Source organism: Mustela nigripes, chromosome 7 (assembly GCF_022355385.1).
Source record: "Mustela nigripes isolate SB6536 chromosome 7, MUSNIG.SB6536, whole genome shotgun sequence".
NCBI classification, from domain to species: Eukaryota; Metazoa; Chordata; class Mammalia; order Carnivora; family Mustelidae; genus Mustela; species Mustela nigripes.
Window position 1 is genome coordinate 140,218,117 of NC_081563.1, and position 24,889 is coordinate 140,243,005.

At 63.8% G+C, this 24,889-nt stretch overlaps 1 protein-coding gene across 1 annotated transcript; it reads left to right on the plus strand.

Moving 5' to 3' along the window:
* The first annotated feature begins 21,780 nt into the window (after positions 1-21,780).
* On the plus strand, positions 21,781-23,281 carry ABHD16B (abhydrolase domain containing 16B). The gene has a single exon (XM_059407448.1). The coding sequence runs from the start codon at positions 21,869-21,871 to the stop codon at positions 23,279-23,281; it is 1,413 nt and encodes a 470-aa protein (XP_059263431.1). The 5' UTR covers positions 21,781-21,868.
* The last annotated feature ends 1,608 nt before the right edge of the window (positions 23,282-24,889 follow it).

The following is a 24,889-nucleotide window of genomic DNA, read 5'->3' on the forward strand; positions in this document are numbered from 1 at the left end:
GAGGGGGCCGCGGCGGGGGTCGGTTCCTCCGCCCCCACCCCCGCCGTGGGCGGCCGGACAGCGGAAGTACGGGCTGGAGCTCGCTGGGCATTGTGGGAAGCCCCCTCCCCTGGGCTGGCGGGGGGCGGGGGCGGCGCGGCGTGGGGGTCTCCGAGCACCGGCGCGGGTTCCCGCGGGGGCGCCGAGCGGCGGGCAGAGCACCCCTGCGCGAGATGAGGCTCGGGGCGAGGCCACCCCGACCCCTTTCTCGGCTGCGCACCCGGCCTGGCCCACGCGCCTGTTCCTCGGGGGCGCGCGGGGCCCCGGGCCACGAGCCGTCCCCACCGCCGGATGCGCAGCCCCGCCGCGCGCGTCTCGCAAACTTCGAGACTTCCCCACCTGCTCGGGCGGCCGTGCGGACCTCGCGCCGTGCGGCGGGAAAGCGCTGTCGCGGCTCTGCCGGGGCGCGGGGCCCAGGAGGGCCGGGCGCTGCGCGCTCGCGCCGTCGGGGGGCCTTGGCGCGCCCCGGGAGGGGAGCACCTCGGGGCGCGGGCCGCGCCTAACAGTGCCTGTCCCTGGGACTTTGGTTTTGCCCAACTTAGGAGCGCAGGCGGCTGCGCGCGTGGGTTCTTCCCGCCGCGCCGTCTGTCCCGTGCGGGTGCGGCCCCAGCGAAGGGCCGGGAAACAAGCCGCCTGGGCCTTACCCCACACCCCTTTAAACGGTCTGGAACCGCGCTGCCCAGGATGGCCCCTGCGCGTCCCCCCTCACCGCCCGCTGTCCTCGAGCCCTCGGGCTGGCTGAATGGGAAGCGTGGCCCCGCATTCCTGGCCAGCCTGTGCGGGGCAAAGGCCACCTCGCTTCCTCTCGCGGGCGCGGCGGTGGGAAGGGAGGTGAGCCTGTGGCTGGCCGGGCGCGCAGAGGAGTCGAGCACGAGCAGGCCATCCAATGGCGAGGCCCCGCGGGCCGTCTGCGCCCTGCCTCCCCGCGGGCCCAGCGCCGCGGAATTCCTCGGGAGGTGGGAGGCGGCGGACCATTATGGATAGGCTCTCTCGGGATGTGTAAGGAGGCATTCACTGGCTGCAGCGGGAGGGCAGGCCGCGGGGGAAATTCTCCTTGAGTGAACAAGGGCGAGCCGCGGTCTGGCAGCCAGCGATGAAAGGCTCGGACACTCCCTCACTTCTAGCGGCGCCTGGAAATGGCTGTGCGGACACCCTCAGCCCACTCCCTTCCCGCTGCCTGCTCTGACACCGCCGGCCCGGGAGCCCCCCCCCACAAGCCTTTCTTTGGAGGACCCTCTCAGTCACACCCGCCGGTCTGGAACCAGAGGCCGCTGCTTCCTCAGCCAGGAAGTGAAGGCTGGACACAGCCGCCCTAAGAACTGGCTGTCTCTAGGCCTCCGGGAGGGTCTGGCAGGTCGCCTGCCTCCTCCCTCTGAGGGGACAGAGGGCACTCTCTGCAGGAATCCCCCCACCTGCCTTCCTAAAACACCTTTGTTGTGGCCCATGGTGGGAAAGAGGCCAGGGAGACTGGGGAGGGCCGCCAGACTCCTGATGCGTCCCTCCCGGAGAGAGCCCCAGTCTCTCCTGAGCCGTTGCGGTTCCCTCAGACACCCTCCAAAAACAGCCTTGTAAGACACCCCAACCGCTGTCCACGCAGGAGTGGAGTGCCGCGAAGCGCGTCTCAGTCAGCGCCCAGCGGCGCTCAGTCATTGCTGAGGAGGCCTTTGTCTTGCCGGGACCACAACCCATCTCACTCGGTCTTTTGACCTTGCTAGAAAGGCTTGTTGCGTTCTGGAGTAAGTCTCTAGAGCCCTGGGACTCTGCCCAGTTCCCCTACCCAGCATCAAGGTTACTTGACCCCTGCAATCTTGCCAGTGATTGAGGGCTGAGATTCCCATCTTTTCTGCTCCAAGAACGGGCAGGGAGCCCAGTGATGAATCTGCTAACACCAAAAAGGCGACCCAAGAACAGTCCTGAAGACCCCTGACCAAGCCATGCCTGAAGCCCACCCTACCTCCAGATGGCTATTGTTCTGTGAGCTAATAACCCTTCTTACTATTTAAAAAAAAAGAAACATGGGGAGCCTGGGTGGCTCAGTCAGTTAAGCGACTGCCTTCGGCTCAGGTCATGATTCTGGACTCCCAGGATGAAGTCCCGCATCAGGCTCCTTGCTCTGCAGAGTCTGCTTCTCCCTCTGACCCTCCCCCCATCTCGTGCTCTCTCTCTCTCTCTCTCAAATAAATAAATAAATAAAATCATTTTAAAAAATAAAAGTAAAGAAAGAAAAGAACCAACAGCAGCAAGTGTTGGTTCTCCCCTCTCCACAAGCCGGGAGAAAAAGGGAGACGAGGGGGCGCCTGGGTGGCTCAGTCGTGGAGCGTCTGGGTGGCTCAGTTGTGGAGCGTCTGCCTTCCGCTCATCGGCAGGAGGCCTGCTTCTCCCTCTCCTGCTCCCTCTGCTGCGCTCCCTCCCTCCCTGGTGTCTCTCTCTGTCAAATAAATAAATAAAATCTTAAAAAGAAAAAAAAGAAAGAAAAAGGGAGATGAAGTAGTGGATTCCCAGGAGCCCCTTCAGTGCATCAGTTCCAGGGGGACAGCCTGGCAGTCTGACCCCACTGTCACCAGTGCCCGGCACTGGCTAAGGTGCTGCCAGGGTTGGACTCCGAGTGGGCAGATGCCAGGCTGGGTTGCTCAGACCCCACTCTTGCCTGGGTGCCCTGGACCATGCAGATGGCACCTGCTGCCCCTCACCCCTGAAGCTTGCCACAGACCCTGGGACGCATCTGCTACCTGACCATCAGCTGACCCTTCCCCATGTGTGAACAGGCGGCTTCTGTGAGGGCAGCTCCGGGCCCAGGTGAGGACGAAGGCTCTGGCCTCGTCAGCATTCTGTGACCAGGGCACCCAGTATCCAGGGTCAGTGTCTGACAGGGGGCGGGGGATAGGGAGCCTTGAGCGGAAGGCTGTCCCTGGAGAAGCTGGTGGGCAAGGAGGTTAAGAAATGGGTGATCCAGACTCTGCACTGGCCAATGCATGGAAACTCACCCGTAGCCACACGTGTGAGTCGTCTGCCAGAGAGAGGCGTCAGGTCTCGTGACAGAGGGGACCTGGGAAGAATGAGCACCAGTGGGCCAGGGCTGGGGGGCTTGGGGGCCAGGGGCTAGAAGTCGGTCAGCCCCACAATACATGCCGCCCCCACCCCCCAGACCTTTGAAGGACAGCCTCAATCTGGGAGCTGTGTGGCCAGCAGGGCCCCCGCAAGGTCCTGGCACTGCCCCCCCACCCCGTGGCAGGTGCTCAGCCGGCCCCCTGCCTGTCCTCCACCCCCACTGTGTGGCTCCAGAGGGCCGAGGAGCTGGAAGGGGTCCCAGCCCCATGCCAGGTGCTCTGATGCCACCAAGAAGCAGGGACCTGCCTCCTGCAGGTTTGTTCCTGTGAGGCGTAGCCTGGAAGGAGCTTTGGGAAAGACAGGAGGGACAGCAGTATCCTTTTGCATCTCCCTTCCCAGTATCCCCTGGGCGGCCCCCTTGGCAGCGCCTTCCGCACCACACCACCTGCCCCTGCCACCGCCCCATCCTCCCCGAGCTGGGTTTTCTGAGCTGTCTTCACCGCAGTCGCTAGTCGGGAGACCTTGTCTGTTTATTCCCCAACCAGTGGTGTTGCTTCACCGTCCCCATGGCAACAGCCCTGGGAGTCCTGCCCCCTCCCCCGGAACCGTCCAGAACCTGCCCCTGCCCTCTTCAAGCCCCTGCTGGAAGCCAGACAGGGAGGGAGTGAAGCAGAGGGCCACGGCCGAGGATGCTAGGGCAGGCCCCGCCCCCTGTACGTCACCCCTGGTCCTGCGGGGCGGGGGGGGGGGGGGGGGGGGGGGGCGGGGGGCGGGCCCCGGGGGGCCGCCCCCCCCCCCCCGCCCCCCCCCCCGGCCCGGGGGGGGGGGGGGGGGGGGGCGGGGGGGGGCATGGAGCAGGCTCCAGGCTGCCGCCAGCACCACCCAGGCCAGCTCCCAGGCCTGGCTCAGCCTGTGTCTGTGGCCAGCTGGCCCTGCTCTCCTGCTGGGCCTCCCCAAGACCACCCTCCAGAGTCACCCAGGGCCAGGGGCTACCTGCCAACCCCACGGCTGCCCCACCCCAACTGTCCTCCAGGCCTGCGGCCCTGCCAAGCCCCAACTGCCGCTCCAGCTGCCACGGCCAACTGCCGCCCCATCTCCATTCCAAGTGCTCACCCCCAACCGTCCTTCCAAAACGCCACTGCCAGCTGCCAGCACCCTTCCTTCCCAAGCCCCGGCTCCCACCGCCACCCTCTGGCCGAAGACCCAGGGCTGTGCATTCCAGACCTTCCCTCCAGGACCAAGGCTGGGCCACACCTGCTGTGTTCCCTGGGAGGGGCTGGTGCCCGACAGCGGAGGCAGAGAGCCAGAGGAGCATCTGGGGGCCAAGGGCCTGGCTGACGGAGGGAAAGGCAGGGGAGAGAACAGAACCGAAGTAGAGGGAAGACAGCAGAGCCCTTGGTGCTGAGTGCCAGCTATGGCCAGACCAGCCCAAGGGTGGGTCGTCAGCCAGGGCCCGGCTGGGACAGTCCCCGGGGGCTGTCCACTGAGGGTCTGGGGACAGCTGGCCCTGACCTGGCAATGGTCAGGGGGCACTTTGCCTCCCTCCCTCACCAGGCGTCTCTCTGGGGGCCACCAGCCTTCCAGAGACCCAGGTGGGCCCAGCTTCCGGGGCTCAGCTGTCGAAAGTCAGCCTGAGCTCAGAGAGGTGGCACTGGGCTCCCACCTCGGCACCCTGCACCAGCCCAGGTCCCTTTACCATCTGATTTCTGGGGGCGCCTGGGGGGCTCAGTGGGTGAAGCCTCTGCCTCTGAGTCAGGTCATGGTCTCAGGGTCCTGGGATGGAGCCCCGCATTGGGCTCTCTGCTTAGCGGGGAGCCTGCTTCCCCCACTCTCTCTGCTCATGATCTCCGCCTGTCAAATTAAAAAAAAAAAAAAATCTTAAAAAAAAAAAAAGTGTATCATCTGACTCGCAGCCCCTCCACCAGTCGAGTCCTCCATTTCCCTGTCCCCTCTCCTTCCTGTTCATCCTGTGGTCCCTGCACCGGCGTTCTGTCCTCAGGGATGCTGCCGGGAACCCCACCCCCACGTGGGGTCGCCACAGCCCCTGCCTCCCCCCGGGGACACACAGCTAGCACCTGAGCTGACTTGGTCCTCGCCTGGCCGAGCCAGGAGGCACTCCTACCTATTGCAGGTCCAGGCTTGGGGCTGTAATTCCATCTCAGGCAGACTCTGGAAACCCAGCCTCGGGGAAGCAGCCAGCCAGCCCCGGAGCAGGGAAGGGGGCCCAAGGCCTTGGTCCCCACTGGGGAAGCGCAGCTGCTCCCTAGGGCCGCAGCCCCTGGGGCTCACGTTGCAGAGGCTGCTGGCGATGCTACAGATAGCCACCTCAGCGGAAGGGGACACCTGGCTCTCTCGAGTGTCCCATCCAGGAGCTGCCAGAACAGGACACAGCGGGGGAGGTCCTGGGGAGCCGTGTTGTCTGCAGCCTGCCCAAGTTCTGTCCTAGGAGGAGAGCTGGATACCGGGCACCTTTCCTGAGCCCTGGGCGGTTGGGGGGGCGGATTCTGCCCGGGGCCACTTGGCCCAGCAGCTGGGAGGGAAACCGGTGGCTGTGGCCCACAGGGGCCTGCAGGATGAGGGCTCTGTCCTACCTGGACAAGGTACCGGCCCCTCTCCTCCACTAGAGGAGTGTCGTCCCCTTGATGGGCATGGAGAGGCCCCAAGCCTGCCCGCTGGCCGCCTGCTGTCCTCACCTCCCTCCTCCTCCCGTTCACTGGTCGGGCAACACTCATGGAGTATATGGAGCCCGCCGTGTGCCCAGGAATCGGACGTCTGGGGAGCAGGACAAAGCTCCTTGGGTTCTGGGAGGGGGCAGGGCAAGGGGCGCCCCGGGGGGCTCAGTCCTTTGGGCGTCGACTCTCAGTTTTGGCTCAGGCTGTGGTCTCAGGGCTGAGAGACTGAGCCCCGCGTCAGGCTCTGTGCTCGTGTGGGGTGTGCTTGAGGCTCTGTCCATCTGCCCCTCCCCGTGCTCCCGCGCTCTCTCACATGAATGGAATTAAGTAAGAGCCTGGGTCATCTGTGCCTCGTCGGGGCTGAACCGGCTTGTACCTGTGTCTGCCCGCTGCCGTGGTCGGAGCATCCCGTACTGTTCCCTGAGGACAGACGCGGTGAGGTCGGAGCGAGCCTCCTCGGTGTCCCGTGCTGTTCCCTGAGGACGGACGCCAGAGCCTTGGTCTCCCCTCGCGCGTCCCTGTTCCCGTTTGTGTGAGTGGGCGCCGGTGGGCGTGTGCTTGTTGGGAGTGGCCGTCCAGGTCGGCGAGTGTGCGAGAGTGCCTATGAGCGCGCGTGTCCGCGAGCGCGCGTGCTGTGTGGTCTCGTGCACGTGCCTCTGTCCCCGCTGAGCAAACCCACGCGTGTGAGCCAGCCCCGTGCTGGTCGCACGGAGCGAGAGATGGTCCGGCCCCAGCCTCAGGAGGGAGGGCAAGACACGCGTGGGATGGGCGGGCAGGCCTGGCTGTGGCGTGGAAGAGGACAGGCTGTAGGTAATCCTCCGTGAGCCCAGCCCAGAAGCGCTCCTGGGGGGACGAAGCCATCAAAGGTCTGCCTGGGGGGCGCCTCCAGGAACTCAGTTGGTGAAGCATCAGCCTTGGGCTCAGGTCGTGGTCCTGGGGTCTTGGGATGGAGCCCAGCTCCACAGCCGGCTCCCTGCTTGTCCCTCTCCCTCTCCCCCTGTCTGTGCACACTCTCTCAAACGGGGAAATAAAATCTTTAAAAAACTATAAAGGCCTGCCTGGGGCTCATGTGGGATGAGCCGGGCTCCAACAACCCCAGGCTGGGGCTTCTAGGCTTTCCCACAAGCTACAGGGTACCGCTGGAGACTTTTGAACAGGACACACTCGATGTACTCATGATTTCAAGAGATTTCGGGGAGGCCGAGCTGGCGTATCCTGGAGCAGGAGAGGCGATGTCTCCCCACCTGGCAGCAGGGCAGCTGCCGGCTGATGGGACAGGAAGCCAGAGGGGGCACAGACGTGGGAGCCATCTGGGGGCTGCTGGCCCAGGGTTGGGGAGAGAGGCCAGGCTGCAGGTTCCAGGAGGGGGAGGGGAGCCGTGGAGGGGAGAGGAGCTTGGTCCTTGCCAGAGGGGAAATCCCTTCCTGGCGATGACTGGGGTCAGGACAAGTCATGGGGGGGCGGTGGTCACCTCAGGGCACTCCCCCATCCTGTTCACTGGGGCTTGCAGTTGTGACCTGGGCTGGGCCAGGGCAGAGCCCCTTCTTCAGGGTGCCTGGGCCTGGGGCAACTCCTACAGGCTTACTTGGAGGAAAGTGAGCCCAGGCCACCGTGGTCCAGGGACCCCGTCCACTTCAGACCATCAGAGCGCATCCAGGATTCTCTCTGCAGAGTCTGTTCTCTGGGGCTCAGGGTCCCTGGCAGGATGTAGCAGGGTGCCCTCCGGCTGTGCTCAGACGGGACCAGCCCCCACCCAGAGCTGGCAAGGCTCTCTGCTGCACCCCCCGCCCCACCCCGCAGAGGCCAGCCTCCCAGTGAGTGCTCCCTGAAAGGATGAGAGGACATTTGGACATAGGGCCCCTCTGTCCATCCTTGGCGGGTCAGGCACTCTGCACCCCTGCCTGCCAGGCTGCTCGCACAGCCTCAGCCCTCCTCCCTCGCCCTCGGCCTGCAGCGGCTCTCATGACACAGGAATCCCGTGTCCACACAGCCCTGGATGAGAGAGGGCGGAGTGAGCGGGCACCCATGTGTGCGCTCGCCTCTGCCCCCACCAGCCCCACCCGCCAATGGCCCAGCCTGCAAGGGCCCGGACCTCAGGGCTCACACCCACCCCACCCCTCCGCCCCGCGCCAGGGCTCCTGAACCTGCAGGTCCCTCCACCCGACAGGCTTTCCTGCTCCTCTGCACCGGCTGGTTCTCAGCCATCCCTGCGCACTCACTCCCGATCCCGGTGGGTCCAGACGCAGCCGGCCCCTCTCCCTGGGGCAGAGGACGCTGCCCAGACAGGGCCCTGCCTCTGGGCTAATGTCTGCACTCCTCTCGGTCCCTCACACCCTCCCTAGGCTCCATGAGGGCAGGGCCATGTTGAGGTCCCCTTATGTCCTAGAGCCTGAGGGCTCTGGGATCAGCCCAGTCAGAATGGGGATCGGCACAAGGGTCTGGTTTGGGATAAGTGCTTACTTCTCTGGGCATCAGTCTGCACCTAGAAGAACTCCCGGACAGAGCGGAGCGGGCTGAGCAGGACAGCATGGGGCCCAGAAGCAGCCGCAGAAGATGCCGTCTTGTGGGCAGCATCACCGCACAGCAGTCTAACGGACACCAGGGCAACAAGGACACGGGGTAGGGGCAGGCCAGGCAGGGGGAGCGATTGTGGGCTCTGAGGCTCCCCACCAAGGTTCAGAGTCTGGGACATCCTGTGGGCACCTCTTTCCTGCTGGGATTTGGCCTGGGGTCATCCTGGGGTGGTGTGGGAAGCCCCAAGGCTGACAGACCGGGGCGGGGGGAGAAAAGGTCATAGTGGAAGAAAGGGGTTTGCCTGGGTTCTTGCTGGGCAGTGAGGGAGAACTGTGGGTCCATATGCCTCCTCTGGGCCCCTTGCCCTCCCCCGCCCCCCCAGGTAAGCTCAGGTAGGGTCAGAGGAAAAGCCCAGGCTGAGGGGCTGCAGAGGGCTTGAGGAAAGGACCACCCCGCCTGGGGCTGGGATCCCCCTCGCTGACCGCCTCTGCCTCTGGGCCCCCAGACCCACAGCTGTGACCACGCAGGAGGTCCCCGCCCCAGCTGCCACAGCCAGCAAGGGGCTCTGCTCCCTCCTCCCCTGGGGGTCCTAGTGCCGGGGTGGTTTTGAGAACCAGAGGCGGGAGGCCGTATCAGACCACAGGTTTTCCTGAGGAAGGAAGGGCGGGCCTGCAGGATCGAGCGCCTCCTCTGGGTGTGCCTGGCTGCTGGAGGGCGCACAGCCGCTGCCGGCCCTCCTGGGGGAGGACAGCTTCTCCCTTGGGGGACCCTAGTCCAAGACCTAGCCTGGCCAGGACAAACGGACCCCGAAGGCTGGAGATGCCAGGGTTGGAGCTTCCGGAACCCAGGGCCAGGGCATCCCTGAAACCCTGAGCAAATTCTAGCATTTCCAAGGGAGTGTCCAGAACGCCCCCATTGGACCCTCAGAGGCATCTGTGGCCAGCTCAAACCATAGGTCCACTCCCACGGGCACTTCAGGTTCACCAAAACTTTGTACCACAATTTGCAAAGCCCCCGTTTGTAACACTGTGAACTGGGGCGACCCAGTGGCAGTGGAGCAGGGAGGTGAAATATGGCCAGTCTGCCTTGGAACGCTGGGCAGCCACAGAGCGGAGCCACCGCGGACTCCACATGAGCAGTGCTGAGGGGCTCCCACGACACAGGGGCGGCCGGCGGAGCCAATCAGACCACGGAGCGATGGCCTTTGGAGTGGGGCCTGGGGGCTTCCCTGGGGCGGGCAACGAACGTCCTGTTTTCTTGGTCTGGGGCTAGGGACAACACGCAGCTTGTGAACGTTGATTCAGCCATACACGTCGGGTACGGGCACTTCTCTGTTTGCACATGGTACTTCAATGAAAAGTTATTAAAAAAAAAAACCCAAACCCTCTGCTGACCGCTCCCTGAGGGCGGAGTGTTCCCTGGGGCCATCTGTCCTGTCCTGCATTCCGCCTGGACCTCCAGGGACCCTCCACAGAGGGAGCAGAGAAGACAGGAGAGGGCAGCCCCTGGGGGGACATCTCGGGGTGGGGGGCACTTCCTACCCCTGGGGTCTGAGGCTCCGAGCTGGCCAGGCTCTGCCTTTCTCTAGAAGAGGGCCCACCTGGAGTAACCACAAAGGGTGGGGCCAGGCAGATGTGGGGCCCACCCTGCTGGAGCTTGACCGGCTGGCCCTGGAATGCTGGTCCGACCTAGGGCCCGCCTGCTGGGCCAGGGGTGCCTCCAGCCCCCTCCCCCCCTGCTGTGGTGCCTCTACCCCTTCCGCTTCCAGAGGCCCTGGAGCTATTTTTAACTCAGCTGAGCTGCTTCTGCAGAAGGTGGACAGAACCCCTGGCAGGGGAGTGGAGGTGGAGGCAGGAGAGAGCCTTCCTCCCCCAACCCCTCCCCAGGTCTAGGCTTTCTGCGGGGCCTGGTTGTTCCTGACCTTGGAGGGAAAGCAACATTCCATCACACAAACAAGATACCCCGGAGGCCACACAGATACACACGCAGTCAGACACAGGAGCACACATGAGGACCCACGTACGGTGCTCAGGAACCTGACAGAAACGCACACAGAGACTCAGGGCACAATCTGGGGACATACAGACGTGTATCCACTCAACTGTCCCTGGAAACCTAACCCACCTGGAGATAAGCACGCACACACGCGCACACGCACACGCACACGCACGGACACACACTGGCAGGCATAAGCACGATGCCCAGAGACCACTGGCTCAGGGTGCAGGGAAGTCCCAGGGGTCACGCCCATAGATCCATAGCCGGAGGAGCCAGCAGATGGGCTACTTCCCAAGTGCCGTCCCCACCCGCCTGCAGCCCACTGGGGCTCAGCCCCAGGAACCTCTTGAACCCTCCCCCAGCCTCCAGCCTAGGCCTCATTTCCCTGTGATGAATGAAGGCAGGCTCGTGGCGGTAGCTGGAGCGGAGCTGGTTCACGCCCTTCTTCCCTCACATCCTCGGCAGGGTACACACACACGCACACAGGCACACACGCGCGCGCGCACACACGCACACGTACACACACACACGCACACACATGCACGCGCGCACACGCACACGCACACACGCGAGCGCTCAGGGCAGGAAACCTGCGAGCGGTGGCCTCGGAGTGAGCTCAGCCCCTTCCCCTTCCTTTTCGCTGCTCCCTGCTTCCCCTGTCCTCTCCCAGGCTTTGTTCCCCAGAGCGGCTGTCCCCCCACCCCTGCCCCGCTGGGGGAACAGAAGTCTAGTCCTGGGAAAACCCCAGGTGCTGGACTGGGGGGTCTCTGTCCCTGTAACCGTGTCCCGGGGCAGGAGGAACTGGGAGAGAAGGGGCTCAGGACCCAGTAGTGGGGGACAACCGGCTGACTTCCAACTCCCCTCCACCCCCACACCCCCACCTCTGCCCCTAGAGGCCCCAGAGGGATGGAAGAGGGCGGGGGAGTTGGCCTGAGGACAGGACATCCTCTTGGCAGGACACAGGACGCCAGGCCGGAGGTTCCCAGCCCCCGTCAAGGCCACAGGGGGAAAAGGTCACTGGGTCCTGGGGCTCACCAGTTCCAAGACTGGCCAATGTCCTGACAGCCAGTCCAAGTTACTTCAAGTGACTCCAAGGAGAACGGCAGAGCCTGCCCCAACTGAACACCGCTGGCCCTCTGTCCAGGCCCCCCCCATAGCCAGCCAGGATGTAGAAGAGCCTATCGGCCCACCCAGGGGAGCACCAGCCCCAGGACCCCTCCTGGGGAAACCCCACAGATCACGGGGGAGACCAGCAGGCTCAGGTCGTCATTGGCACTTTCCCTGCGGGGGCTGCTGCTTTTATAGGTATGCTGCACCTCTGACCCGGGGGCCACTTCTCCAGGTGAATCCTGGGGCCCACTGCCCCACTACAGCAGAGGACTCAGCCTGGCCCTGGTCCTCCCTTGCCAGGACAGGATCCCCAGGGACAGTCTAGCCAGGGTGAAGTCCGTGGGGACCCCTTTTTCCCACACACACCCTCCTCTGAGGGCAGAAGCAGAGCCTGGTCTTCTCTGAGCTCGCCTATTGGGCTGAGATTGGCTGCCGCTGTGCTCACTGCCCTGGGAGGCGAGGGTCCCAGGAGGCACCTGAGGGCAGTAGATCAGAGCACTTCCTGCCATTGGCCCACCTCAGGCCACCGGGACAGTGAGGTGGGCTGTCGCCCCAGGAGGCACCCTGGGCTTTGGCTCTCCGCCGTGGTAAATCCAGACCAGGACTCCCACCCACTGGGGGAGTCTTGGGGGGTTCTCACCACCCCTTCCACACCAGTCTCCTGGCTTCAGGCTCGTGCCCCACACAAACGCCCCGGCCGCCGCAGAGTGCTCTAGGTACCTGAGCGAGAAATGATGTCTCACCTAAAAACAGCCTATGCTCGAGTCGGGACTCGCCTCTCTTACAGAAGAGGTAAGCTTACCGCGGCGCCTGGGGGCTCCGTGGGCGAAGCCTCTGTCTTCGGCTCGGGTCATGATCTCAGGGTCCTGGGATCGAGCCCCACATCGGGCTCTCTGCTCAGCGGGGAGCCCGGTTCCCTCTCTGCCTGCCTCTCTGCCTGCTTGTGAGCTCTCTCTCTCTTTGTGTCAAAGAAATTAAAAAAAAAAAATTCTCTTTAAAAAAAAAGTTAAAATTACCAAATGGGATTTCTTTTTAGATCTCTATCGATCAGTCTATGTATTTAGAGCTCACACGGTGGGGAGGGGCAGAGGGAGAGAGAACCTCAAGCAGACTCAGCACTGAGGATGGAACCCGAGGCGGGGCTCAATCTCAAAGCCTTGAGACCACGACCTGAGCTGAAGCCAAGACTGGGACCCTTAACCGGCAGAGCCGGTGGGCTCCTGAGCGATGGGAGGTTAAGTCTGGAGTTACCGCACGAGTAACGAGAGTTACCTCTCCCACCGAGGAAGTGATGCCTCGACCAAGAAGCCAGCCTCCCAACGCCAGCCCCTCCCACGGACCCTGCCCCATCCCCTCTGTCTCCACCTTCCTGAGGTTTTCACGGCTACACTCGGTCTTTCCATCTTTCCAAAATTTAAGCTTTACTGAAGTGTAATTTACACACACTGATATTCACCAAGTTGAAGCGGATGACTTGACGAGCTTTCACAAATGTGTGGCCGCCACCCCCGGTTTCCTGATGACATTCCCGTCATCCCGTCATCCAAAAAAGTCCTCCCCATCTCTCAGCATCCGTGGTCAACCCTCCGGCCCCGCCAGCCATCCATCTGCTTCCAACCCTAGAGTTTCTTTTATTTATTTATTTGACAGAAAGAGAGAGGGGGAGAGGGAACACAAGCAGGGGGAGTGGGAGAGGGAGAAGCAGGCTCCCCCGCAGAGCAGGGAACGTGATGTGGGGCTTGGTCCCAGGACCGAGGATCTGAACTGAAGTCAGATGCTTAACGGCTGAGCCCCCCAGGCCCCCTGTGGTTTGTTGTTTGCTGGGGGTGTGCCCGAGCCGGTCATACTTGGGCTTCTGGGCACGGCTTCTTGCAGTCCGCACAGTGCTTTCGAGATCCACTCACTCCGTGCGCATCAGGAGTTCCCACCGGTTCCTTCCATCGAAGAGGTGGACCAGAGCTCGCGTGTCCCTTTACCAGCTGACAGACATTCGGGTTTTTCTAGTTTGGGGACATTCTGAATAATGCTGCTACCAACATTTAAGGACAACGCTTCGTGTGAGCCTGTTTCGCTTCTTGTGGGTCAACTCCTAAGAGTAGGATTGCTAGGCCATTCTATGGCTCGTTTTCTGTATCTTTGTGTTTGTTTTCAGTTTGCCGCACCCAGACCGTCCGCTCCCCAAGGGCAGACACCTCGTCCACGCTGGCCACAGACAGCCGCGGACGTGAGCGGCGCTGAGCACACCTCGTGGAGAGCCTGTTCCCCACAGATGCTTGTCACTGAGCGAGGGAGGGATCGCGGATTTTGGTGACGTGATCACGGTGTTGGGTGGCAGTGATGGGAGTGGCCCTCTGGACCAGTGACGACTAGAAATGCCTCCTTTGTCCCTCTTCAGAGATGTCAGGTACCAACTCCTAAACTCACCTGGCGAGGGGTCATGGGGGCCCTCTTCAAATGCTTCATGAGCCCCTCATCTCCAAAGGTCTCCGACAGGCCATTCCCAGAGTCACACCTTGGAGCCAGCTGTCACCAAAACCCAGACCCACACTCAAGGGACTGTTTCTACCCTTGTCTCTCGGTGGCCCCCTTTCCAGCTTGCCACACAGCAGTGACATCTCATTGAGCCCCTCATTACGAGAACAGCCTTCCCCTCTCTTCGGCTTCCTTCTTATCAGGTGTGGATTTTGTACTTTCTCTCAAAAATACCAAAAGTATGAGCATTTCTGTAATCTTCCGGCATCCCCCGGAAGAGCCCCAACCACTCACTTTCTCTTTGTCCGCATGGCAGGCGCTGCTCATTGCTGGGGGAGGCCACTTGGAAGACGGCTGACACCCCAAAGTCAGGCTTGGGTGGACCCTCAGGGCTGCTGGTCCCACCATGTCCCTCCAGGGACCACTATGTACTGCCTGGTCCCCCTTCTCGGAAACTGCAGATGCCTCCGCTGGCCCTCCACAGCTCCACTGCCTTCCCCCAACATCATCTACCCACCCCACAGCCAGCCCGGGTCCACCTTCCCCAGCCCTTCCGCTACAGAGCAGTGACCTCTCTGAAATGGTTTGAGGTCATTGCCGGGACTTTCTTGCTGAGAATCTTTCAGTGACTTCTGAGAAGTGGTTTCCTTTCAAATTCCTCGCCTTAGTCTATAAAACCAGCCCTGCTCTACCCTAACCCTAGCCTCACTCCTGTTCCAGCCCTACCGCCCCCGCCCCCGTCTAAGCCACAGTGGCCTTGTCTTGCTCCTGTGATGCCAAATCCTGTCCGCCCCCAGGACCTCTCCCCGAGTCGGGTCCCCACTGAACAATCTACTTCAGCAGCTCATTCCTACCCATCTTTCTGGTCTCTACTCCTGACCCTGCTTCTGCTCCCCCCCTCCAGGTTGACAGACTGGGTGTTTGCTCCTTGAAAGGCCCTCTTTGGGTTAACCCTTTCTTTGTGCCCAGGAAACGACCTGGGAGCAAGGATGCCACAAGGGCCCTGCTCAGCCCTGTTCCCACCACCGGCAAGCGCGCCCTCTAGGAAGACCTGTGGAATGAGTGGTTCTTGCGGGGAGGGGTGACGCCGAGAACTGCAGGGGTGAGGGTGGGGGTACAGGTCATCACCAGGTGCACAGACAGACAGACGGGAAGAACTACCTTCATCGGGCCCTCTGGTGTCCACGGCAGGAGACCAGTTCAGGCCCTGTAGGACATCGTCAGCCGGGGGAAGACGAGCCCACTCTGGTACATGAGGCCTAACCTGAGGGACCCAGAAGATTCCACCCCATGTAGGTGCGAAGGGAGCACTTGGGGCTTTCCAGGGGTCTGTGTCTGCTGACAGGAGCCTTTGCGTGGGGGGTGGGGGGAGCCATGCACCAGGGCATTTCCTGCCTAGCCTGGCTCCCCAGGGCCCAGCCCTGCAGCCCTGCTCCTTCCTCCCCCGCCCCAGGGGCTTTCCACAAAGCCTGAAGCCTGCTATTTTTAGCTGAGGGAGAAGGACCAATTCCTGGCCTCACTGGCTCCCACCACCAGAGCCTGAGTGAAACTGGGGCTAGGGTGGGGACCCCTGAGGCCAGAGAGGCAGCTTCTCCCTCCCTTGCCCCCATCAAGTCTTTGAGCCTGACTTGCACCTGAGCAACCAAGGTGCCCAGCTCGGGGAGACAGCTGAGGCCCCGGGCTCCCAGGCTGGGCTCTCTGCCCGGGCTCTCAGCCCAGTGGGCAGGGGCTTGAGCCCTTGGGCGGGGTTGGCCTAGGGCCTGGGTGGGCTACTGCCCACTTCCTGGGGCCGTGCCTCATCACTTCAAAGGCTGCTGGCGGCCCTGTGGTCACTCCCTGGCTCCCACGCAGCCAGAGGGGCGGGCAGCTCACGAACCCTGGCAGCTGGGTGTCCCCCCCACCCCCGCAGCTTCAAAGAGCTGGGGTGGGCAGCCCTGCGGTTAGTGCTGATCCCCAGGGGAGGGTGGGGGCCAGGAAAGGGGGACAGCGGGGCTCTCTCTTCATCCTCCGACCCCACTGCCTTCCTGGGTGGGCTCTGTCCTGGAGCAAGGGCCGCCTGGGGGTGTGGGGTTCAGGTGGGGTCGCTCTGGAGTGCAGCCCCCATTAGAGAAACCGCAGGAACCGAGGTGGGGGGCACCTGGCTGGGTGAGGGGGGGTCAGAGGGAAACCAGGATGGCCTGTTGGGGCCAGCCCACCACAGAGGTGGGCTTGACTTCTGGCGGGCTCCCCCTGGGACAGTGGGGTAAGAGGGGTGGGCGAGTTCAGCAGACTCTGAGAACAGAGAGCGCCTTGAGCAAGGGGGGCGGGGAGGAGAGAGGAAACTTTCAGGGTCCCCTGGGGTCAGCTCCAGGACAGTTGCCGTTTTTAATCTGCGCAAGAGACTTAGAAGGAGCCCAGAGGGCTGTAACCTAGATCCGCTCACGCAGGCTCCGGAGGTGCTGACTGCGGGGGCCCAAGAACAGCCCCTCCCCCAGCTCAGAGCCACAAGGCAGAGGGCACTCTGGCCAGAGACCTGAGTTCCTGGTGGTCTTCCTTCTACCTAGCGCACAGCGGCCTCTGACAGGGTTCTGCCCCCCTCTGGGCTGGCTTCCCCTCACTCAACCTCCAGGCTTCCCTCCTCCTACACAGGGGTGCCAAGGTCTCCAGGGACCAGAGCTTGGCCGCAAGGGAGGGGACGGGGTTCTCCTCTCCTCTAGGGTCAGGAAAACGTCCGCTCCTGACCTGGGACCCAAGCAGAAGCCAGCTTTCAGTCCGTCCTCCTAGGCAAGTGGGAGACCCCACCCCAGGAAGGCAGACCCAGGGGCCTCCCGGCAGCGCCCTCCGGCTCCCTCGGCTCCTCACCCTCGACCACCGTGACTCTTGGGGGCCAGCGACCTCCCCACCCTTTCTGTTCGCGCCCTCGGGGCGGGGGGGGGGATAGCCCTGGCTGCCCAGGCCCCAGCCCGCACCCCACCGCGGGTCCTCCCGTCGGGGTGACTGTCGGCGACCCGGGGCGCAGGGGAGCGCTCTGCGGGGACGCCTGGACTCGCCGCAGCCCCGCTCGGAGCGGAGCCTCGCGCCCCGGGCGCGGCGGGGGGAGGGCGTCGAGCGCTCGGGCCGGGACTCGGGTCCCCCTCCGCTCTCCGGGGCCGCTGTGCGCGCGGCCGCTTCGGCTCACCGCCTCCTGGAAAACGTCCACGGGCCACGACCTGCAGGAGCCCGGAAAGGGGACCTCGGCCCCCCAGGGGAGTCCGCGAGTCGCCACAGAGGCTGGCCCCGGGAAACGCGGGCTCCGACCCCCGCGGCTTGGGGCGAGCCGGCGGGGGGGCCGTGTCCGAGCCCCCAGGCTAGGCGGTCCTTCCCCCGCCGCACTGCCGGTTTCCCGGGGCCCGCGCCGGCGAGGCAAGGTGCGGCGGACGCCGACAGCCCGAGACCCGCCTCTCAGGCGGAGGATCCCGGGGCTCTTCCGTCCATCCCACCAAGCTCGGCCCGCTTCATCGGCCCTCCCCCAGAGCCAGGGCCGGCTGGAGGAGATCCAGGCCGGAGTTTCTATCCGGCCACTACCGAGGCGGCGGGCGCCGGGGTCCCACAGGTGACGGGTCTCCAACGGGCAGCGAAAAGCAAAATGCGGGACTGGATCGCTCGACTACGGAATGGCTTCCGGCGCCGGCCTGGTCCGCGGGTCGAGATCAACCAACATTCACGAAGCTCATCTGCACGTGCGGATAAACGCTAGCAGCACAGAGCTGACCCGCGTTGCTGCAGAGACAAACTCCCTCAGCGGGCGCACAGGCCAGCACAAGCACAGAAACTCAATCTGCCCCGAGAACACACACTCCTGTCACCCAGGCAGGCAGGCTCCGGAATCACTGCGTAGGGGAAAGCACCTGGCGGCCAGGATCCCTGGACAAAGCTGCTTACAGCAGCCACCGCTGCAGAGGGGAAAGGTCTGGAAACCCACATATCCACCAACACAGGGGAGGGATACCGGGAGGAACAGGCCACCTACCAGCTAAGGGCCTATAGTGATACTCGGGAGAAAAGCAAGTTGCCTGGTAATGTATACACCACATCCACTTTTGCAAAAGCACGTGATAAAATAAGCACCCCAGTCCCGTCTGTAGGTTGTGCACATTGTAGGCAAATAGAGGAAGGTGTGCAAAGACACGTCCTGGTTAGTATCTCTGGATTCCAGGGAGGTGCCAAGGGAGGGCTAGTAACTGTCTCATATCCTGTCTCACCAGCTGCAGTGAGCCTCGTTTACATTTTGAATAACGTAACATTAACGAAATACTCACCTTACATCAACCCCGGTGCACAGGTTTGGTACAGTGGTAGAAAGCATACAGCCCTGCTCTGAGGGACTCTCCGGAGTGATACTGGGCCCATAGTGTACTATGACCCTTTCAAGTTCATGTATGTGGCCCTGGGAATCATCCCAGGCACAGGGCCATGGCCTGCACGGTGCCAGGAGGCACTGTCCACACACTGGAGTCTGCAGAAACGGTACAGACTGGGCAGCCCCTGGAGAGCTGAGCTCCAGGGAACTCGGCCCCATCAGACCAGCCTGCTGGGCTCCTGACCCCAACCCAGACTTTACCCTGATGGTGGGGGTCCAGTGGGAGGAGAGCCCGAGAGACTGGCCCTGCTGGGAAGCAGGAAGGAGAGGGCGTGGGTGTGCACTGCTCCCCACCAACCCCACCACCCTGGAGGGCTCTGGGTAGTTCTCTGGGATTCCAGATGTTCAGCAGCTGTCTTGGCCATTTCCGCCCCTTCTCTGACCCTGCATCCGCCAGGAAGCGTCCCCTCCTGTCCTCAGGCTCTGAGCCACCCCCCACCTTCCCTGCACCCCATTTCCTGAGCAGAGGCGTTTGTGCAGACTCAGCTCCCTATCCCATCAGGGTGGCTTCGGTTTTCCCAAGGCTCAGCTCCCAGAGCCCCGGGGCTGCTGTGGTCAGCTCATGGCTGCCCCCTGGCTGGACACCCTCTGCTAGGGGCTCTGATCCCAGCCCCCACACCTCCAGCCTCTGGGACTGGTTTTTTCTCTTTCCCTCCATTCTTTCTCCAAGGTTGGCTCTGTCTGCTCCCGCAGCATAAATCAGGGCCTCCAGGGAGGCTGAGCAGAACTGGCCAGGAGGGAGCATTACCTCCGTGGGGGAGGGTGGAAGCCCTGTGGGGTGAAGGCCAGAGGTCACAGAGCCCAGCAGGCTCTGTGGGGGTGGGGGGTGTGCTCAGATGTCTGCCCGGCAGACACTGGAAGGCGAGGGGGGTTGCCTCCTCAAACTAAGACCTGATCGCTGGGATCACAGCCCCACCATCCGAGCAGATGGAGGCGGGGTAGGAGAGATCACTGCTGCTGCAGCTGGTCCAGTCTGAGGGGGCTCTTCTGGAGAGAGGAGAGCAGGAGGTCTCCCTTCCTGTCACATGCTTTCCTGGCTCAACAGGGCTGGTGGTTGGGGGCACCTGGGCTCCCATGGGCTGGAGGGCGGGGCTGGGGCAGTCAGGAGCCAGGCCAGACACAGGGCAGGGGCCCCCAGGGGCCAGCAGCTCCAGCCTGCGGATCTTTGTTCCTCAGAAGCTGGCCTCTGCTCCCCTCCAGCACAGCCACCTCCTCCAAGCTTCCCGTTCTCCTAGAGGGAGCCAAGGTCAGGTAGGCCTGACAGAAGGAAAGTCTATTTCCAAACACAAGTCTCAGAGCTCACCACAGGGAGAGCCTGTCCCAGGAGGATGGGCTCCTCCAAGCCTCAATTCCCCCCGGGGTATCAAATCAAAACAAAACGGGGTGTGTCTAACGTACTTGGAGGACAATTTTCCAGGAGACCCTCGTGTTTGCCTGGATTCAGGCTGAGGACACAAGGAAGCCCTCTACTGTTGGGAGTCACTCCTATGGTCTCATGAAATGAGTCTGGCGCCTCTGGGTCTGCACAGCCCACTCCAAGCTAGGGTAAACAGCTTTATGAAAGCTGTTTATGAGTTTATGAACGCGGTTCCTGGGAGAGTCAAGGCCCCCACCCCACTCTCTCCCAAGTTCTCCACTGCCACTCCTAACCACAGGGCCAGCGGGCACATTTCCGGACCACGACCACTAATCCCCATGGGCAACAGTTATGCCCATCCCTTGACCTAGGTGCGGTACCTTGTGGACTCCCTCCTAGGGCAGTCTCCCCACCGACCCTTCAGAGCCAAGGAAGAGGTGAGGGGGGTGCAGGGCAGAGGGAACTAGAGGGGACCCTTGTCCAGGTACACCAGTGGACCCTGAGACACCCTCTTGGTCCTCAGGACCTGCTCATTGAGAAGGGCAGCCCAGCCTGGGGTAGGAGCTGGATAATCAGGAAAGTCTGGATCTCGCGGACTGGGGGGAGGGGGGCGCAGAGGGGTGACAAGGGTAGAGTCGTCAGGTTTCGCAAAAAATAACAAACCTAAAAACAGGATATCCAGTTATAGTCGAATTTCAGATAAAGATTTTTTTTTTTAATATAAGTATGACCCATGCAATATCTAGGACACACTTATCCTCAAAAAGTATCTGTTTATCTGAAATTCACATATAAGTGGGCATTCAGCATTTTATCTGGAGACCCTGGTGGGAGGGACATTCAGCTCCCAATTCACTCACTCACTCAACTGACTGCTCTTGCTTCCTAACCCCCAAGGACCCTAACAGTCTCCAGCTCTGCGTCCCAAACCTGGTGGGGGCTGAGTGGGCTGACAGTGGACTCAGATGCAGAGAGGGCTTGCAGGAGCCTGGAGCTCCCTTCCCAGACTTCCCAGAACGCTCTGGGTCTCTGAGGCAGGTCTGGGGATCCAAGGGTCTGGCTAGGTTTGCTAACTCCCTGTTTCAGTTCCAGGCAACTGTTGAATGAGCCCTCAGAGCCCAGCTCTTCCCTGGCTGTAACCCTGCCCCCTTTGCCCTCAGGTGGGCTGGCCCTCTCCAGGACCCAGGAAAAAGAGGAACCTACCAAAGCCCTCCAGAAAAGAGGAAGGTACAATTTGTGGTGTGGTTTGAGTGAGAGTGGGGAGGAGGGCTTGGCCAAGGGCCAAAAATGAGGAACACTGGCCAGGCAGGACCTACCTGCAGGTCACTGCTTCTGCTGGCACCAGTGGAAAGAGGATCTAGAACAGGTGGGGAGTTTCCAGCCCGAGCTCACCCCCTCTCCTGGGAAGGAAGGTGGTGGTGGCGGCGGGGCAAGGCCATGAGCACACAGTGCCTTCGCTGCTCCAACAGCAGCCCACGGGCCAGACTCAGTTTCTCCCCTAGGCTGATAAAGCATATTGGATTTTCTGGGCCACCCCACCTTGCACTGGGAGGTCTTGAGGCACCACCCCCCAGTGGGGCCCGGGACAGGGAACTGCCACTCCCAGCCTTCTTCAGGAGACTCCCATGTCGCTGCAGACTGTCCCACAGCCTGATCCAAACAGCTGCTTCTGCCTGCTCCTAGCTCCCTTTCCCACCCACGTGGATACCTCACCAAGCGGGAAAGAGATCCACAAGTCCACGGGAAGCCCTGCGTTTTTCCCAGTGAGACCCTGGCTTCTGACCAGGAAGAGGCGAAGGCAGTAGATGTTCCAGCCTGTCCGTCCACCTTCAGTTGAGGGGGGCGGGGAGCGGTGGTTGGTAGTCAAGGTGTGATGGGAGGCAGGTGGAGTAGGGCCCGGGGAGGGTGCAGGCAGAGAAGGGTCTGGGGAGGGTGTGGCTGGGGCGGAGTCCCCTGAGTCCTGGGGGCGGGGTAGAACTTGAGGTCCACAGTGCCTGGGAGCCCTTTGTGCGCCCATCACCGGGTGTTGCCTCTTTCCCCAGCAACAATGACTCACAAAGCCAGCCCCTGCCAGGCACAGGCCGCCTCCTCTGGACCCTGGAAGGCCCAGGTCACAAAGGCCATTAGGGCCAAGCCCTGAAGAGGCATGTCCCGAGACAGCTCTGCGCGGCTCTCACCCCTGCAGCCGCCCGCGGGGCCGGGCCTGGGCCTCGAGCCGCGACCCCGGCCTGGCGACTGGGCGTCACGGCTCGCGCGGGGCGCCCCGTAGCCTCGACGCCCATGTGTGTCGTCTGCTTCGTGAAGGCGCTGGTGCACGTGTTCAAGATCTACCTGACCGCCCACTACACCTACAACTTCCGCAGCTGGCCCGTGGACTTCCGCTGGGATGACGTGCGCGCCGCCGGCGGGGGAGGCAGCGGTCACCGCGCGCTGACGTGCGCCGCGGCCGCGGCGGGCGTGTGGCTGCTGCGGGGCGCGGCTCTGGGCGGGGACGCGCCAGGGCGACCGCTGCGCGGGGCGCGCAGTCAGACGCAGTGCCTCCTGCAGCAGATCCGCGAGCTGCCGGGCCAGCTCGCCAGCTACGCGCTGGCCCACTCGCTGGGCCGCTGGCTCGTGTACCCGGGCTCCATGTTCCTGATGACTCGCGCGCTGCTGCCGCTGCTGCAGCAGGGCCAAGAGCGCCTCGTGGAGCGCTACCGCGGCCGGCGCGCCAAGCTGGTGGCCTGTGACGGCAATGAGATCGACACCATGTTCATGGATCGCCGCCAGCACCCGGGCAGCCACGGCCGCGGCCTGCGCCTGGTCATCTGCTGCGAAGGCAACGCCGGCTTCTACGAGATGGGCTGCCTGTCGGCGCCCCTGGAGGCTGGCTACTCGGTGCTGGGCTGGAACCACCCGGGCTTCGGGGGCAGCACGGGCGCGCCGTTCCCGCAGCATGACGCCAACGCGGTGGACGTGGTGGTCAAGTACGCGCTGCACCGCCTTCACTTCCCGCCCGCGCACGTGGTGGTCTACGGCTGGTCCATCGGGGGCTTCACGGCCACCTGGGCCACCATGACATACCCGGAGCTCGGTGCGCTGGTGCTCGACGCCACCTTCGACGACCTCGTGCCGCTGGCCCTGAAGGTCATGCCCCACAGCTGGAAGGGCCTCGTGGTGCGCACCGTGCGCGAGCACTTCAACCTCAACGTGGCGGAGCAGCTGTGCCGCTACCCGGGGCCGGTGCTGCTGCTGCGGCGCACGCAGGACGACGTGGTCAGCACCTCGGGCCACCTGCGCCCCCTGCCGTCCGGCGACGTGGAGGGCAACCGCGGCAACGAGCTGCTCCTGCGTCTGCTGCAGCACCGCTACCCGGTGGTGATGGCGCGGGAGGGCGTCGCGGTGGTCACGCGCTGGCTCCGCGCCGGCAGCCGGGCGCAGGAGGCCGCCTTGTATGCGCGCTACCGCGTGGACGACGAGTGGTGCCTGGCCTTGCTGCGCTCCTACCACGCGCGCCGCGAGGACGAGCGGGAGGACGGGCAGGCCTGGGGCCCGCACGGGCCCTCCTTCCCCTGGCTGGTGGGCCAGGGCCTGAGCCCGCGGCGGCGCCGGCAGCTCGCGCTGTTCCTGGCTCGCAAACACCTCAGGAATGTGGAGGCCACTCACTGCAGTCCGCTGGAGCCCGAGGACTTCCAGCTGCCCTGGAGGTTGTAGCCCTCGCCCCTGCAGCTGCTGGCAAGCGCCTCGGGGCCTTTGCGCCCCTCCGGGGCCTCAGGGCCTTTCCCTCCCGCACCCGAAAGCGGTCCAGCTGGCCCTGCCGGGGGATCCCGACCTGGTGTCTGAGGGAGGGCGAGGCAGAGCCCGGGCACCGGTGCTCGCCCTCTCCGGGGCGCCTCCCCTCCCTCCCTCCAACACTTGTGGATTCCAGCTGCTCCCAAAGAGAATGTAGACCCAGTTTATGGTAACTCTGTGTGATGGGTGCTTTGATCACTCAAAAGGATGGCGGGAACGCGGGCAGTGGGACCCCAGGAGGTGGGAGGTGCTCTTAATCCGGCCTGGGCTACAGGATGGCTCTGGGTCTGGACAGGTCACCCCTACCTGTGAAGGAACACGAGCCCTGGAAGCTTATCAGGCAAGTCTTAGCAGCCAGACCCGACCAGGAGCGTGACGCGGGGCTCTTTGCAGGGTCCCCTCTGCACCTCCACCTGCCCGGCTTCTGCAGGCAAGGACCACACGGGGAGTGACAGGGACTCACAGGGGCGTGTCCGTGTGGGCAGCCGACCCGCCGGCACGGACCGACCCTCACTTGCTCGGGGACCCTTGAGCCAGACCCGCGCCGGGCATTGCTCCTGGCTCAAGGCTGGATCCCAGAATGAGGGACAGGCCCTTGGCCCCTCTACCACCTGCCGCGAGCTGCATGAAGCGGGGACTGGGGCTCGCCCGGGTGGGCCGAGGGGGGCAGACACGGAATCGGCAGCCCCGGAGCGCACCGAGCCCAGGGCCGGCCAGAGCCAGGCAGGTGCGCGCCCGGGGGACACCGGTGCGGAGCTGAGCTCTGGGCTGCCCCCGGGGCGGAGCTCTCCGGGTTCAGGGGCTTCCCTGCCGAGGGAGGCTTGGCTGGAGAGGGGACTGCGGTCCAGCAGGGTCGGATCCTGAGGGCCGGAGCGCCATCGGAGCAGCTGCTTGCGGTGGCCGCGAGGGCCGGGCGAGGGGGGCCCGGGGGCTTGTTCCAGCGAAGCCGGGTGGCCTGGCGCCCACACACCGGTGCGTGGAGAAGCCCGGCCGACTCTTGCTCCCGCGCTGGCTGGGCGCCCCTCACCGGCTGAGGGTCGCGGACACACGACCCCCACCTCGGGGTCCTCATGTGCCAAGTGGGGGCTCCGCCTGGCTCCGCGCGCCGCCTGAGCCGGGACCGAGGAGCCCCGCGGGGCGCGGCGCGCGCGCACCGGGCGGCCTCGGGCCGGGCCGGGGACGCGCCTTTCCCCGCGTCGGCCCCACACGACTGAACGAAGAGTCCCGTGAAGCGGGCGGTCTGGGCGGCGCGTCAGCCGGGGCCCCTCTCGGCCGCGGCCGACCCCCGGCATCTCCGCGAGCGCCAACCCCACGCCCCCGCAGCGCCACGCTGGACGGTCCTCCCACTTCCCACCTTCCCCGGGCTCCCCCGGACCTTTCTACCTGGGAGTCTCGCTGGCTGAGCCGACGTGGGAGGGATTCCCTGGGAACCCGGCCGCCCTTTCCGGCCCCCCCGTCCGCAGCCTCGGCCAATCAGACCGGAGCGGCTAAGAGGGGCGGGGCCGAACGGCGCCCTCATTGGACGCCGGT